We start from the raw sequence: 17025 nt of genomic DNA, 5'->3' as shown, positions 1-17025 counted from the left end.
GTCTTATTAGATAAAACAGATGTTGACAAACTGCATAATTTGAAGTTGAAAAAAGGTAATAAATCAAAATATATCTTACCGCAATACTCAGCATATCGCAAAATAAAGAAATAAAAAAATAAAAATTTAAAAATACAATAAGATCGTATCGTGACTTAAGTATTGTGATAATATCGTATCACCCTAATAATAAGTCATTTTACTTTTGCTGATAATACTTATCAGAATGATCAGTTACTTAGTTTATCTTGTATGCAGGACTATTACTTTTAAAGGAGTATTAATAGCTTTACATTATTGATAGGGAGACCAAAAACACTGTCTGAAAAGAAAGTGAGACCAGCTTAAGCAGCTCTGGTTGAAATAATATGCTTTATTTATTTATTATTATTTTTATTTGTTACTATTTGTTACTATTTGAGGATATTTTTACAGCACAAAATAATCTACTGTCTGTCTGTCTGTCTGTCCGTTGCATTGAAGATCAGGTCAGCACATGGCTTCAAGAGAAAACAAAGAGACTTTCCTTGGAATAGTCCAGCCATTTGTCCAGATGCCAAACTCAGCGGACTCACATTGAAAACACACACTCGCTAGATTGTATCACAGTTGCCATGGAGATGAGATCAGACAGCTGGCAGACAGGAGGAAATTGGTCTAGTGGCGTTTTTCACTGCGGTGCCAAACAGAGAGAGGGACAGTGAATAGAGTCCTGCTGTTACCGCAGGGAGTTGACAGAGGGAGTCAGCGCGCTGTGCTGCAGCCCCGCCGCTAATCTGATTTTAGATGCCAGGATGTGAGGCGAGGAACAAAGCCATTTCCTGATTCCTCATGTTGCTATGGTAACAGCAGAATGTGTCAAAGTGGTCCTCCGGGCTGGACAGCGAATGTGTGTGTGTGTGTGTGTGTGTGTGTATGCGGGAAGTTTAATCATGTTTTTGTTGATGATAAAAAAAAGATAACTGAGTTCAACTGAATACAAATTTAGAAGTAATGTTTTCCAGTTAGACGTGCAGTTTCTGCTGAAATGGAAGGAAGCTGCCACACCCACATATTCTCAATAATGTGCGTGGATCTGATAAGAAATGTTACGAGATTTACAGCCCTTTCTAACATATTTTCAGGGTTCCCATGTTTTGTGTGTCAGAGTGGTGACCTCTGACACTTAACGTTTGATTCACCTATTATTAATCTCCCTATTTATATTGTTTTATTTGTATTTATTTATTCCCTTCTCTTCCTCCTATATCTATTCTATCACTATAACCACATTTTTAACCACATTTTCATTTATCCATTTAGTTAGTGTGTGTAAAACGTACTGATTTGCAAATACATTGTACAATACTTTATGGTTGAAAATTAATAAAAAATATCTTTTAAAAAAAAAAAATAGTTTTCCACTTCATCCGCATGAGCCCACGTACACAAACCTGGACAGACATTGTGGACGTGACACACCTTTTCCTGTGTGTTAGGTGACATTTTATAAAGGTTGCTGCAATCTAAAATCTTGTCGACAAGACAGACAGAGGCGTCATTATTTCTGAGCGGAGAAAGCCGACTGGGGAACGAGGCTGCTGGCAAAGATCTTAAAACCCTCTAAATGTAACCGTGCTGAGCTGAGCTGAGCTGCCTACACGTCACACACTTGCTAAAATTGTAATGCTGGATGGGAACTGCAAAAAGATTTGTGGTGAAGTGAAACTTATCTACATTGTAATCATTACATTAGTTTGTTGTTGCGATTCCCATTTTTTTAAATTTCAGATTACTTTGCCTTTTGCTACGGTAGACTGTCATTATCTGTCACCTGTCTATTCATCTGTCATCTGTCAGTTGTTCATCATCAGAGATGTATAAAGTGCTTGCGAAAGACAAATACCCATACAAAGAGGAGCTGACAGAGGCAAAGGAGTGATATATGATGTGTTTTGAACACCTGTCAACAGTTTACAATCGGGTAGGTTTAGGACCTTCAGATCTACAAGCCAAATGGCAACTACACAATCATCCAGACAAAGATAAGATAGTTATTGTTACGTTAACTGAATACTAATGAAAACATCGGCTAATACTGTATAATTAATCTACCGGTATCTTGCAAAATAAAACTCCTACTACCTTTGTGTCTGTCTATATGCTAAATATACTACATTTTATTACTCGGCTTTGTTGAATACTCGATTCAGATTGGTCAAGCACAGCGTTCTAAGGTCTGTTATTTCTTTATAGCAGACCGTTGCTATGTATAACAGACCGTTGCTATGGGGGCAGTTCTGATGTCGGACTCTGGCGGAACCGTTTTTGTCTCAAATTATTGATTTCTTCAGTAATTAGCCGTGTAATAAGCTGGATAACGTACAGCTAGCGGGTCATTGTTGTGAAAGAAACAGGGTGATGAGAGACCCCAACGCGAAGCCCTGTCGGGGTTTCTTTCACAACAATGACCGGCTCGCTGTACATTATCCCTTACTTGTCTTTTGAATCTTATTCACTCTTATCCTTTACCCTGCTTATCCAGACATCTATACATATTTGATTGCATCACGTTAGGCTAAGTGTTGCCTGTAAATAACCAAACTGTTAACAGCCAACCGTTTGATCTATAGGCAGAGATTTAGTTGGAGACGACAGTCTGATGCTGCTATAACGTTAATGTATGACTGTATTACTGCAGCAGCCTCCCAATCAGGCTAATGATAGCTTGTCACTGTCACCAGCATGATTTAGTGATTTACCACACTGACAGTGAATATTCACGTATCGTATTTGTGCCTCAAATCTCAGTGTGAAAGCCTCGGTTAACCCGCTACACAACAGTGTTTCTATCCCCCAAAAGGGAGCACAGCGATGACACGATGTTGGTCTGGTCTCAACTCTTCGGCATAGCGTTATTACTATTACCGCTTTGTTTAAAGCAGTTTGAAGAAGTTGAAACATGTCTCCAAACTTTTACATAAATAGCAATAAGAAAATGAATTCCTTGCATACAAATTAGAGACCTTGCAAATCCATACACACAAACACAGAGATATTGGCATTGATGCATATTTCCTTAGAGATGTCAGAATGCAGCAAGTGAAGGTTAAGCACCCTTGACAGTGATGGATGGTGGCCGGCGCTGTGGGTTTCATTTATGGGCTTCAAGCTGATTTATTTTATTTATTTTATGTTGCTGCCTGAGCGAGATCAACATGCACAGTAACACTGGAGCAGGGAAATTCTATGTTGACAGTCATTTCACATAGAAAGATCGATTTTTAAAATGCCACTCAATTCATAATTACATTATATAACCACGTAATGGCAGTCTTTCCATACAAATGCATCTGTGATCAAGTATATTAGATCTAATTGTGCTTCGCAGACCTTACTGAAATGCCTGCAGGAAAAGTCAAGAATAAAACAGTGATTATCAACAATGTCCACTCCAATTCCTTTGTCAAATTGCTTCCTAGACAAATAACCTTTCCATAACACCCCACTGAAGAGCGTGAAATTATTTCCTGTTTCTATCTGGGTGACTCAAATTAGATTTTTTTTTTTTATACCTTCATTACACACCGTTTCCTCTGTGTCATATCTATGTGTGTGTGTCTGTGAAAGTATGAGCAAACTGCACAAGCTCGTTGAACACATTTACTGAGTACTGACCAGGTCCGAGCTTGGCTACTGCACACAGCAGGTCGTAGTTGATGACGGGCGTAGCGTCTTCGCTCTGGCTCCAGCCCACGGGTGGCGAGGCGGGCGGTGAGATCAGAAACTGTTTGGTGGGCTGGGGAGGGGCCAGGTACGACTTGTCAATGTCCTCGTCGCCATTCTGGACCTGTCGGAGAGGAGATGACAACTGATGAAGGCTGTGTTTCTGTCTAATGTTTACACCTGTCTCATGGTCCACTGGTTCAATACACTGCATGGTGGATAAAGCTGCAACCTAACTTCATGCCTGTGGAAAGTGAAAGTAGACAAATTGATCTAAACAGTTTTTTTTTTATCTTTGAAACATTACACACAAAGAAGGGGTCAAATTGGGATAGTTGTCAAAGTTCCTGTACTTTTTCAGAATATGTAATCGTGATGCTTAAGAGCAAGAAAAGCACATTCGTTTTGCAGTCACGGCTTCAGTCTTTAAGTCTCAAATTGCAGGCTCCTTCCCATGAGAAGATTTTGGCGTTTTGATAGCAGACAATTGCCATAATTGCAATACCTACATGTGCAATCTGTCTGAGCGTTAATCCTCTTACATCAAAGTAGTGAGAGGTGCAGCAGGGGGTCATGGCTGGTGATGTATTTGTGATAAAAATGGACATCAATTATAAGTTGACTCAAAAGGCAGGAGTTTGTTGATTTGCAGGCCAAATGACGTCTAGGGATCTGGGCTAAATTGTGTTTTTAAAATGAGTATTTTTTAAAGACATCTAGCATACATATAACAGTTGTTTTAACAGAGCTTCGGTGACTGTATTTCAATGGTCTTGTCTGGACCTGCTACACATTGGGCCTCATGCAGCAACATTCACTTAAATTTCTCTTATATTTTCTCTCAATTTTCTGTTAAGAGAAAAAAATCAGAGAAGTCAACTCCAGATGTTCTTAACCATATAAATCTGCTCTTAGCGAGGTGTGCTGAATGATGAATCCCACTTGATCATAAATTGGAGGCGTGTGGCTGATTGTTTATTATTAGCATAGGTAACGCCCCCTGAGTACTATTTAAGGGCAGGTCTCTGGCATATGCCCTAGAATGGCATAGATAGATAGATAGATAGATAGATAGATAGATAGATAGATAGACAGACATAAGCCTATATTACTACTGTTACTGGTACTGTTAAATTTAAATAAAATAAAATGCTTTTATAGTAATTGGGATCAATGGACCAATAGCATTTATTTAGCCCACAAATGTAATAATCCAACCATTATAATTACTCTAAAACATACAATAATCTAAATTTGATTACATGATATTCATTAGATTTTTTTAATGTACCTCAAATTAAAAACTTGTCTCCTTGCGTTAGACAAACAATTTGTGGACTGTGAAAACAAGATGTTTTCTTCTTATCTTGGTAAGAGTGCTCTCGACCACTAGTAAAATGTACTCTCTTACCTAAGAGAAAAGCCAAAATAAGAAAACACTAGTAAATCCCAGAAATCAAATGTGTACTAACAAAATATGGGAATATATATCTAAATCATGGATACGCACAAAAATAAGAGGAAATCTGTTCGTCTATCACTTTTTGTATGAGGCCCTTTGTAATATAGACAAAGGTTATATGTAACCTGCTAGCTGTCTAAATTTTTGCTTTTCAACCTTATTTAGTCCACTTTAAACCAAAACGATCAATTCACCCACAGATTATGCAATCCATGCCAACTCTAATCTTATCTTTGTAGCTATGAGCTAATAATATGTATAACAATTTCATCACAGTACAGAAAATATATATGATCTTCTTACTTTGTGTTTGTACTAGAAACACTTTGTTTTTCTTTCCCTCTCTCCCCCAAAGGCAACAGACAGACACGCACCAACACACAGCTACGATGGAGGAGAAATCAAGAATTCATGTGTTCATGCGTTCAATCATGTGACGGATGAGGTTTGACAGCAGGGTTGGAGGGTTGAGGAAGCAGTCAGGTGTGGCTCAGAGAAGAGAATAAAGAAGAGAGGAAGTGAAAGGACTTGAGAGGAGAGTTTATTTTGTCCCTTGTTGTGTGTGAGTCTATGTTGCGATGAATGATGCACTTAACTTATACACATAACTTCCCATGTAAATAATCACTGCTCTTCCTTAGACGCTCCATATCCCAGGCCCCCTTCCTGCCCTTTCCCAGAGCCCTTAACTGACACTCACTTGGGCAAAGTAGAGTTTGAGCTTCTTGCCGCTGAACTCGGTCTCGTGCAGCTCGATGCGAGCGCGGGCAGCGGCCTCTGGGGTGCTGAAGTTGATCCGGACTCTCCGGAAGCTTTTGAACATCTGGAAAGTCGTCTGTTCATCGTAGCTCCTAAACAACGCCTCGAACCTCTCCTGCAGGGGATAAAAATAGAAAAAAAAAATGAGATAAGAGATGGATTTGAAGATATTTATGTTGATATTCTGAAGATACTGTAGGAGAAAATTCATATGATCTGTTAATTAATCTGGATAAAACACACTTCATGTATCAATAACAAGTAGGCATAGGTTACAAAACTGACAGTTACATTCATTATCGACAAATCTGTGTATTCATTTTTCAAAACATTTCCCAGAGCCCAAGGGGAAATCTTCAGATTGCTTGTTTTGTCCAACAAAAACCCAAAGATGCTCAATTTACACAAATACAGAATAGAAAAAAGTAACATATGCACACATTTGACAAGTTGAAACCAGCAAATCTTTGGCATTTTCGCCTCTTAAATGACTTGAACAATTAGTCGATTGTCAAAATTGTTGTTGTTGCATTTTCTGTTGATTGCCTTATCGATTGACGAACTGTTTCAGCGCCAGCAAGGAGGGCTGCAACCAACGCTTATTTTCATTGTCGCCTAATCTGTCGATTGTTTTCTCAATTAATGGATTAGTTGTTTGGTCTATAAATGTCAGAAAATGGTGAAAAATGTCGATCAGTGTTTCCCAAAGCCCAAGATGACGTCCTAAAATGTCTTGTTTTGTCCACAACTCAAAGATATTCAGTTTACTGTCACAGAGGAGTAAAGAAACCAGAAAATATTCACATTTAAGAAGCTGGATTTGAGAGAGTTTTGACATTTTTTTCTTAAAAAATCACTCAAACCAATTAATCGATTATCAAAATAGTTGGCAATTAATGTAATAGTCGACAACTAATCAATTAATCGTTGCAAAGCTACTAGCAACATAGAGGTGTGGTTGCTTTCTGGTAAAATGTCCTCAGGAGCAGATCAGTCAATATCATGTTACATGCTTTATTTTGAAAATAATCCTTCAAAATCCAGAAGAAAATGCAATCAAATATTCTTAATAAGTATATATTTTGTGTAAATATCCAACACAAATGATGTCATGTCTGCACTATTTCCATATTTTTGTAAAAAACATGAGCCATTTCATGGTGAGCTTAAAATTGGAGGTTTAAGTTATTCACTGACACCTCTGTCTGAGCATCAGACGTGACTCTAACTGCCCTGCACCCATTTCATTTGCTATTGAGTTAATGGGGAAATTAGATTTCCAACTTCCCGTCATTTTCCTGCAATCTTCTCTGATGCCGTCTGTCTCTCCGTCCTCTTTCCTCTCTCTTTCCGTCTCTTTGTGTAATTCTCTCCATTCTCCGATCACTCCCCCCTTCCTCCTCATGCATCACACTTTGTCTTTAACTATACCCATATGATATATTCCCACATCTCCAATGTTTTATTACTCCGTCCTCTCCATGGGCACCAAATTGGCCTCCTCAGCTGTGAACTCAATCAAGCAGCTCAGTAGGAGGGCGAAAGGAAAAAGGCCGCCAGGAGAGCTGGTTTCTGAGTAATCAGTAGCGCTGTTCTTTGTCTCCTAGCCGACCATCTCCCAGAACAGGCGGAAACGTGACTATGAAACCAAGTCCAAAAATCAAGATGGATGATGGACTGAACAGTTTCACTTTGGACTAAAAGTTCGTTGCCTTTTCCTATTCCCTTTAATTTATTCATGTGTCCTGAGAGCCACATGTGTGCAGTCAACATTGATTGGTAACTTTGGCCCCTATCAAATCAGTCCATGATTGTGTTGTTGCGTCTCAGTGCTTGTCTCGAATTATTTTCAGTGGGAAACAGAAGACTGAAGTACTCCCACGACATGTCCCTTGTTTGGCTGACACAGCACCTCTCACCAGAATGCAAAGGGTGCGTGTTAGCTGGAGGAGCACAGGCGGCGTGTCGGCTGTGAGATCTGCCTCTGCACATTAGTGACAGCTTAGTGATGATGGCTGACACAACCAGGTATCTGTAAACTCGGTTCACTGAAATGAGCGTTCGGCTCTGTCTATGTGTCCTGTGTCCTTTGTATACATATGTATACTGTACAACTGGTCTTATCTTGTTTGACATTTTGTGATTAAAATATACATTATGCTATTTATAGGGCTGTCTATCGATTCAAATTGTGATTAATTGCAAATTAATCACATTTTTTATCTGCTCAAAATGTACCTTGAAGGGAGATCTGAAGTATTTAATACTCTTATCAACATGGGAGTGGGCAAATATGATTGCTTTATGCAAATGTATATATATATTTATCAATTAACAACACAAGACAATGACAAATATTTTCCAGAAACCCTCACAGGTTCTGAATTTAGCATAAAAAATATGCTCAAATCATAACATGGCAAACTGCAGCCCAACAGGCAACAACAGCTGTCAGTGTGTCAGTGTGCTGACTTGACTATGACTTGCCCCAAACTGCATGTGATTATCATAAAGTGGGCATGTCTGTAAAGGGGAGATTCGTTAATTTTCATTCACGTATCTTGAGGTCAGAGGTCAAGGGACCCCTTTGAAAATGACCATGTCAATTTTCCCTTGACAGAATTTAGCATAAGTTTGGAGCGTTATTTAGCCTCCTTCACGACAAGCTAGTGTGACATGGTTGGTACCAATGGATTCCTTATGTTTACGATGCCCGAATCTTCATTCAAGCTTTAAAACTGAGCCCGCTACAACCTAAAAACCGCAAGTTGCGTTAATGCGTTAAAGAAATTAGCGGCGTTGAAACAAATTTGTTCCTTAGTGATCAGGAAACTAGCAGGAAATATGTTTTAAAGTACCTTAATTATTAATTAAGGTACTACTATTTTACAGTTCTTGATGAAAGTCTATTTTACTGCAGCAAAATACGTTTTAGCAATTGTTAGTACAGTATGAGAATATGCTCTAAAATACAGGGTGTCTTCTGCATCTCTGCAGAGAAATCCCATCACCCTGTCTGACACACGCAGAGGTGTTAATGACTGTGCAAGCTGTGAAACACAGTTACGCTGCAGTGTGGTGTACACTGTCGTGAAACAATTTGCATTTCAAGAATAAGCACATTAACGCTTTTTTACTCATAATCCTCCCCCCTTCCTTTATTTCCACTTCTTCTCCCCATGTAAGTGCATCTGGTCTTCTCTTTTGCTAAACGCCTCAGGGTGGCTGGCTAAACTTCAGAGCTGGCTTCACCTCCGGGCTTCGTGATACCATTTTTAGTCAGGTTTCGAGTTCGCCATACAAGGAAAGCGGGGAAAAGAGGTCGAGTCAGGAATGTGTGAATATCTTGACTCCTTTTATGAGTTTTGAGGAGAATTACAGACTAACTGAGTAATTAAAAATGCTACAATCCCAAAAAGCCAGAGGAGAGAGAAGAGTGTGACTCACCACGATACAGGGACAGCCAAGTGTTAAGTGTGCTCATTTAACATTGATTCTCTCATCCCGACAGACAACTGCAAAACAGTAGTTAACCAAATAGCTTCTTCCCTTTAATTGTGTATAAACAGCAGAAGAAACGACATGTGAAAAATGTTGTATTAAAGAGGTTAAAAGGTCACCCTCTGCAAACCAGATTTCTGTTTCTCTTGTGAGTCCCCGTCACATCATCACTGGAGCACCCCTTTCAGTACAGTACTTTACCACTAAAGTCTAATACAGTCTCTTATGTGTGTTGTTTTTCTGGTGTTTTGTGGCCCTGATGATGCCAGAGAAACCAGGACACACCCTGTTGCAGAACAGTTTTTTAGTGACCCAATTTGTTTTGATTTTCGTATTCTCTAAAATGGACAGTGATGCAGTTTGAATCTGCAATCATCAATTTTGTGACCACTTGAGGGCAGTGCAACAAGCTCTAAGCACGAGCTCCATTTGCCCCGTTTCGACTGCAGGAACTTTTCCCAAAAACTAGGAACCTTTTGAGGAACTCATTGCATTTCGTCCACAGGGACCAGTGTCTAAATTAAGTTCTGGGGCCTTTTTATCCCCCAAAAAGGCCCACGGTCGGGGTAGTACTTTCTGAAATTACAGGAACTTTCGGGGTGGGGTTTGCAGGGATGACTGTCGCTGGTCAAACACACACACACACACACACACACAGCACCACTGTTTCAACTGTACCGCTTTATTCATAAAACAAGGAAGTACTCTAGTATCGATTTAGGACTGTTTTAGGACTTTCCTTTCCTTGTAAAGTAGTCCCGAGACTTCTTGGTGGAAACCCAGCTATTGACATATTATCATCTTACAAGATTGATATAGCAAACTTGTTTAAGCAATTAGTGGCTTATTTACACATCTAGCAGATACAGAGCAACATTAGCATTCATTTGAAGTTGTGTTTTTGTGCACCTGATGAATGTCAGTTCAATATTCACTATCTTTTAAGCTCCGTTTTGCCAAGTTCTGACAAAAATATATGCACCACTATGTTCACCAGCTACGTTAGTGCTGGAAAGGTAGCGTACTGCCGGTTTATCAGGGCCTTTTCACTGAAAACTGCTGTCCTTTACCTGATGAGAATGGTGAAAGTGAACCAAGGCAGTAAAGTTGTGAGCAGTAAAAACCAAAACAATTACGTAGCTAAACTAGAATTACCGCCTCAAGGTATGCCTCCACCAACCAGTCGAGTTGCAGTTTACATCCATCTCCGTCCAAAATGTCATCACTTCATCATTTTATCCTATTAGACATTTGTGTGAAATTGTCATAATTAGCATATGAATTCTTGAGTTATGGCCAAAAACAAGTTTGGTGAGGTCACAGTGACCTTGACCATTGACCACCAAATTCTAATCAGTTCATCCCTGAGTTCAAGTGGACGTTTGTACCAAATTTGAAGAAATTCCCTCAAGCCGTTTCTGAGATATCGCGTTCATGAGAATGGTATGTACGTACAGACAACCCAAAAACATGTTTATAAAATGCTACAAAGCTTCGTAGAGTTGAGCGGTTTGTCACCACAAGTGACACTTTTCACATTACACAAAGTATTTTTTTCAATTGCTAATATAAAAATAATGCTTAGTGCAGCTTTAAGGATTTTGGGTAAATAATCAGCAAATTTGATGGGGAAAAGTTTGGATCTGTGCATGGGGAGCATGGAAATCTCATAGCACGATTCTTGGCCAAAACTCTATTTCCAATCTAACTCCTACTTACATTTTAGAGCATTAAACCAGCTATTGTTTGTTTGCAAACTCTGATTTGGGTTTAATTGTAATTAGCATGAGAATGACAACAAAGCACTTGTTTGGCCTATCTGCAGAGCCCACTTAAGCCCTTATTCAAACCGTGAATTTTCCATGAGCCTTAGCCAGCTACTATGACTCACATGTCATCAAACTCCACGTGTGATAACCGATAAGCTAGTCTTTCTCATACACACACAAAAACACACACACACACACACACAGCGGGTACTTCCTTAAACTAAATTGCTGTTTTGGCATGAGGAGAGATGTGGGGAAAGCTCCGAGATCACGTTCCATAATAGCACGTACTGTTTGTTTTTGACCACCGACGCTGATACACCCACGGCCGTTCGGCGTGTAACAAGTGAGCGTGCTCATTACTAATTTATGTGGTCTCTATGAGCGGACATCCTGAGGGAATGAGAGGAGGAAGACGAAGAAGAGGGGGAACGAGGAAGAGGAGAGGGGTGTTGAGTTACACAGGGCTGAAAAGTGGCCGGCTCATCTGCCATTGCAATGTTCCCTGCGGTGACCTACTCCCTTTGTTCTCTTTGTGCATGTGTGCGTGTGTGAGACTTGTGAGTAAGCATGTGTGTGATGTGCACAATGTGTTCAGAATTCTTCGCTGTGTTTCCACAATTAGTGAGCTGGTATTTCTGTATCCATCCGCACATAGAGTCTGTATGGTAAAGTGACAGGTAGCACCGTTGGTATCGAAGCACGACTGAAGGACGACTGGCGGAGAAAGAGTCGTTTTGACCGCACACACACAGTCACACACACACACACACACACACACACACACATACACAGCTTGATCCAGCACCTGCTACTGCTGCTGTATTTGCAGTGACTGAAAGCTGCAGGACAACAGGTGAGAGAGCAGAAGAGAACAGCATGTTCTTGTTTTTCATTCTCAACAAGCCAGATAACAACATCTACTGAAGAAGCTGGACGAAAATACAATTTATCTCACGTACAGTAACTAGGTAACAGAAAACAAGAGAAAAATGGATATACTCTGAGAACAAATGAAGGGGGGGAAAAAATACACAATTTATAAACCTAACATCACCCTCATGCTTCTCACGTTAAAGTCTATGTTTTACTCGCAGGCTTTGTTTATCTAACAAGAGAAATCTGATGTGTGTAGGGTGGAGACAGTCGAGAAGAGGAGGCGTGAAGTCACAGCTCTCAAATAGCCGACAACTCGGCTTGATTGAAACGGCGAGCGCTGTCGTTATGGCTGACCGCAAGTCTCTATATGTCACCTTTACATAACACCCAAAGGGTGCACCTCAACAGGCTAAATTCCCTTCCTTTCCTGTCCTGTGTCTTTATGTCTGTCCCGCTGTTTCACAACTGAGCGAGCCTGGGGGACCGTTTTATCTTCATGCAAGCAGCAATTTGCAACATGACATCTATTCTTCTCACTATAATTTTGACACATTTCACCAATCAGAACAATTGCCATTCTTGCGACCCATTTATGAGAATGCAAGAATCTTGTAGAACTGCTAAAACTAGCAGCTCGCAAATCGCTTTTCTTAAAAAGGCCCCTGGAAAACAGTAACAGCTTAGAGCCAAGGTAATTAAGAAAATGACTGAAGGAAATAGTTTCTTGTATGCATGGGTAGGGAAATATACTTAAGGCTCTGTGTTTCAAGTCTTTATTCAGAGCATTAATCAAACAGCAACTAGCCATGTGGAGTAATGTCTACCTGAGCAGAGATTGAAGTCCCTCTCCCTCCGTGTGCGTTGTAATCCAAGCTTTATTTTGTTGACATAGCCGGGCCGGTCACACATGCATTTTAGCACATGTGAGTCTCTCTGTTGTGCCCATGGATGTATAAAGAGAACTGGATACAGCGTTGGAGGCGGGCTCCTGTTCATTCCTATGAGAATTGTTCAGTGGCGCATGAAGCCGAAATGGCCCGACTGCCGAGAGATAAAGTACTCGGACCATCCGACAATCTTTCGCATCGATTGGGCCCATAGAGCAGGCGCAGTTTCCTTCCAGCCCTCGCTCCAGCCCTCGCTCCAGCCGCGGTCTGGGGCTCATTCACATGAACGGACGAGGGGAAATAACTATGGATTTAGCTATTAGTGCATTTTATAACTTTTAGGACTGTCAGGAGAACGGGGAGAGGGACGTAATTGCAGACCAGGGGAATCTAAAAGTTAATCCCGAAGGATAACCACAAAAATCGCAAGCGATTGAAAGGGAGGGGGAAACACCAAATGAAAACGGGCCTAAAAGGAAGGCTCCCTACACTCAATATATTTTGAAAATACTAAAAATAAAACACCGCTGCCACAGCTGACCAGAACATAAATGAAACAAAAGAACCAGCGAAGGCGGGCCACACAGACCTAACCCACTCTAAGAGACTCTGAGAAGAAGCTAAATGGTGAGCGAATCCCACAGACAGGTTCAGGTGGTACTTCTGCAGATTCACACACCCCTATACAGATACAGCAAAAACAGGACAGCACTCTCACTACCTCTGACAAAGAGACAATGAGTCAGCACCTGAGCACTGAAACCAGGGGTGGATATAGGCTTCAATCACCTGATCTTCATCAGGGACAATTAGGCTCCACAGCTGCCTCTCCTCAGAGATAATTAACCCAACCAGCCTGCTGAGTGGCAAGTGACACTCCCAAGGACCTAATGATTTAAATAAGGGCTATTCAAGTGTTCATACTGGGAAGTTGATTAACCTAAAAAAAAATTTATTACGTGATCAAAACGGAAGTATAATACCACCGTTTGGCCACTACGGAAATTTGCCTCACAGCCCTGCACCCTTCCTGGGGGCTTTGGTGTGCTGCACAGGCTAGCTAATCGCCACCGCTCTGCACTGCGCTCATACAGAAGTTGCCGCCGATAACGCCGTCCAGGAAACGTAGCACCCACCCTCTGGTTCCCCTGCAGGTTAACACTGTTAGCTCTGTCAGCAATTCCAGGCGATTCCATATAGAGAACCTTTAAAGTTCCTAAAGATTTTCATCAAAAAGTGCAAATAAGATTTTTTGAAAGGTGTAACTTTTACCAGGATTTTTATTTCCCCATACACCCAAAATGCTGTCATGTGTCCTGCTGCAAGAGTACAACTATCACCACAGTTTACAGTAAACAAAGTCCTCTTGATGGCTCATGAAATGCTTCTGGTCGTAGAAAGTGAAGGGAAAATTGGGAGAAAATGCAAATGAGCTGCTGCCAATGTGCCACACTTCTTCTAAGTGAAGAAACAAAGGCTGGAACTACAGTACTTGAACTGCAAATTGTATTTTTAAAGTAAAATTTGTAACCAATTTTGTATTATGTAGTATAAGCCATGACTATACTTTTGAAGAAGAAGACAAAAATAGAGATCAAGACAGAAGAATACGACTCACAAAATGGCCAAACAAAGAGACAGAAAGCAAGCCGACACAATAAAAATCCAATGTGGAGAAGCTTGCTAGTGAACTGCAGCCACTTTGGCGGCGGCTGCAGGGCCATCCTTCAGCTGATTGCCTCTTGGGTAATGAGGCAGTTATGTTCCTGACGGTAATGGAAAGGCTGTCATGGCGGTGGCAACAGGACATGACTGCGGAGATGACTCACATTCAGCGATGCAGGGAGGCACCAAACGCAGAACCAGCTAGTGGTTCTGACACACAATCATCCCAACAAAAGATCAGTCGGCTTAGGGATGAGGCGCAGGTTTTATTGAGCGATGTCGACAGGGTTTCATCTGGGGCAGCATCAGCAGCAGTGATTGACAGAACAGAGCAGAAGCGAACGGGGTGCAGGAGATAAGATGAAGCAGAGGAATTTAAAAGTGTTTACAGTATATCTACTTCACACCTCTTCCAGGTAATGAATCAGTCAAGTGGCGGAGCTGGGTGTAACCCTGTGACATATGACTGTGACTTAACCGTTTTCCCATCTTATGTAAAGGAAGGATAACGTTTCTTCGACGTGTGGGGATCGTTTACAATTAGTAGAGCTTCAGGTCCATCCTGTTCTGTTTGCACGGTAAACACAATGACGGATAAACATTCAATGAATCCAATCAAAACGTCTACACAAATACCAGACTCTCAAACTGTGACGCTCCGCAAAAGCTGCAGCATGCTGACGATTTCCATTGTTGTTGTTGTTGTCGTTGTCGACTCATTGTGCAGTTCAGGGAGTTAAATAAGGCTCAAATATTCAGCTGTTTGTTCTCTGTCACTGGTGAGAGTGAACAAGTCACATCAGCTGAAAAACACCGACATGTCCTGTCATTTCTTTGATCAGCCATGTGCCTGAAAACATATTTAACACACAACCCAATTTTGATTTCAAAATAAAAGCTTTTGCATTTTTGGAAAGGCATTGAACAGCTAAATATGTAGAGCGAGAGAACGGCATGTAGAGATCTGATACAGACTGTTGTATAATAGTATTATAAGAAGCCAAAAAAGCATTCAGTATGAAGATGAACCAAAGGCGGTTAAATTGATATAAATAAAATATATATTATACAAAAAAAATATCTTCTTTTTAAGCAAAAATGCTGAAATTTCACAGGTTTTGGCTTTCCAAAATATTTGAAAAAATGTGTTTTCTTCGTCTTTTATGATAGTAAACTGAATACTTTTGGGTTTTGGACTGTTGTTTGGAAAAAACAAGCAGTTTAAAGACTAGGGCTGTCAAAGTTAATGCAATACTAATGCATTAAAGCAAATTCGTTTGAACGCTACTAATTTCTTTTAACGCATTAATGCAACTTTCGATTTTTAGGTTGTAATGGCCTCAGTTTTAAAGCTAGTTTGAAGATACTGGTATCATATGAAAGTAGAAAACCTAAGGAATCCATACTAGCTTGTCAAGAAGGAGGCTAAATAACGCTCCAAACTTAAGCTACATTTTGGCGAGGAAACACTGGCATGGCCATTTTCAAAGCGGTCCCTTGACCTCTGACCTCAAGATATGTGAAAGAAAATGGGTTCTATTGGTACCCATGAGTCTCCCCTTTACAGACATGACAACTGTGTCCATGTTGATAAGAGTATTAAATACTTGACAAATCTCCCTTTAAGGTACATTTTGAACAGATTAAAAAATGTGCGATGATTGGTGATTAACTATGGACAATCGTGTGATTAATCGCGATTCAATATTTTAATCGATGACAGCCCTATTACAGACCATTTTCCGACATTTCATAGATCAAATGATTATCTGATTAATTGAGAAGATAATAAGCATCTTAATCAGTAATGTAAAATAACCATTGGTGGCATCTGGAAGCATGCTTTGTCTGTGTAGAAATCTGCAGCCGCAGCATTTAAATTCACCGACCGACTCACAATGCTCTATTTTGGTCCGCTTTCTCATTTAAGCTCGTACAGTATTTAAATCACATTGGCACTCGGATACCAAAATCCATGACTGTAATCCACAAGCTAGTCCAATTCTATGTTGAATTACACCATTTGGCATTTTGGATCAAAATGAAAAGCTTAACCGAGCCTAATTGGGACGTAAAGGAAGGGTTATTCTGTGTGTTTTGTTTTTTTTTTCTTTGGCAAATCACTCATCTTTCTCTGCGACACGTGCGTGGCTTTAGAACAGTCTAATCCAGACCCTCGTGCTTGAATGGGATTTGAGTGAAAACCGACGAACTAGGCCACGGAGCCTCGGGGTGAGTTAGGGACAGTATTACACCAAAAATAGAGTATGTTGGAATAATTAAGAAAATTCATTTCTTAAGTGTGTGGACCATCGTTTTTAATTACCGTCCTCCCTAAAGGGGCTAAACTGGAACTAGTCTAATGAGGTCGGACAAGAGAGGCAGATTGTAGAGATAA

General features: G+C 40.4%; 1 protein-coding gene across 2 annotated transcripts in view; it reads right to left on the bottom strand.

Annotated features, from left to right (window-relative positions):
* rcan3 (regulator of calcineurin 3) overlaps positions 1-17025 on the bottom strand; it is a 53484-nt gene that overhangs the window by 4004 nt on the left and 32455 nt on the right. For both annotated transcript variants that reach the window (XM_037746835.1, XM_037746836.1), the window contains 2 exons: positions 5868-6041; positions 3658-3829 (listed from right to left, as the gene is read on the bottom strand). In XM_037746835.1, coding sequence (XP_037602763.1) covers positions 3658-3829; positions 5868-6041 — 346 coding nt within the window. The remainder of the gene's footprint in view (positions 1-3657; positions 3830-5867; positions 6042-17025) is intronic.

Source organism: Sebastes umbrosus, chromosome 16, assembly GCF_015220745.1.
Source record: "Sebastes umbrosus isolate fSebUmb1 chromosome 16, fSebUmb1.pri, whole genome shotgun sequence".
NCBI lineage: Eukaryota > Metazoa > Chordata > Actinopteri > Perciformes > Sebastidae > Sebastes > Sebastes umbrosus.
The sequence above is the reverse complement of the archived record's forward strand: the minus strand, read 5'-3'. Positions and strand labels throughout refer to the sequence as shown.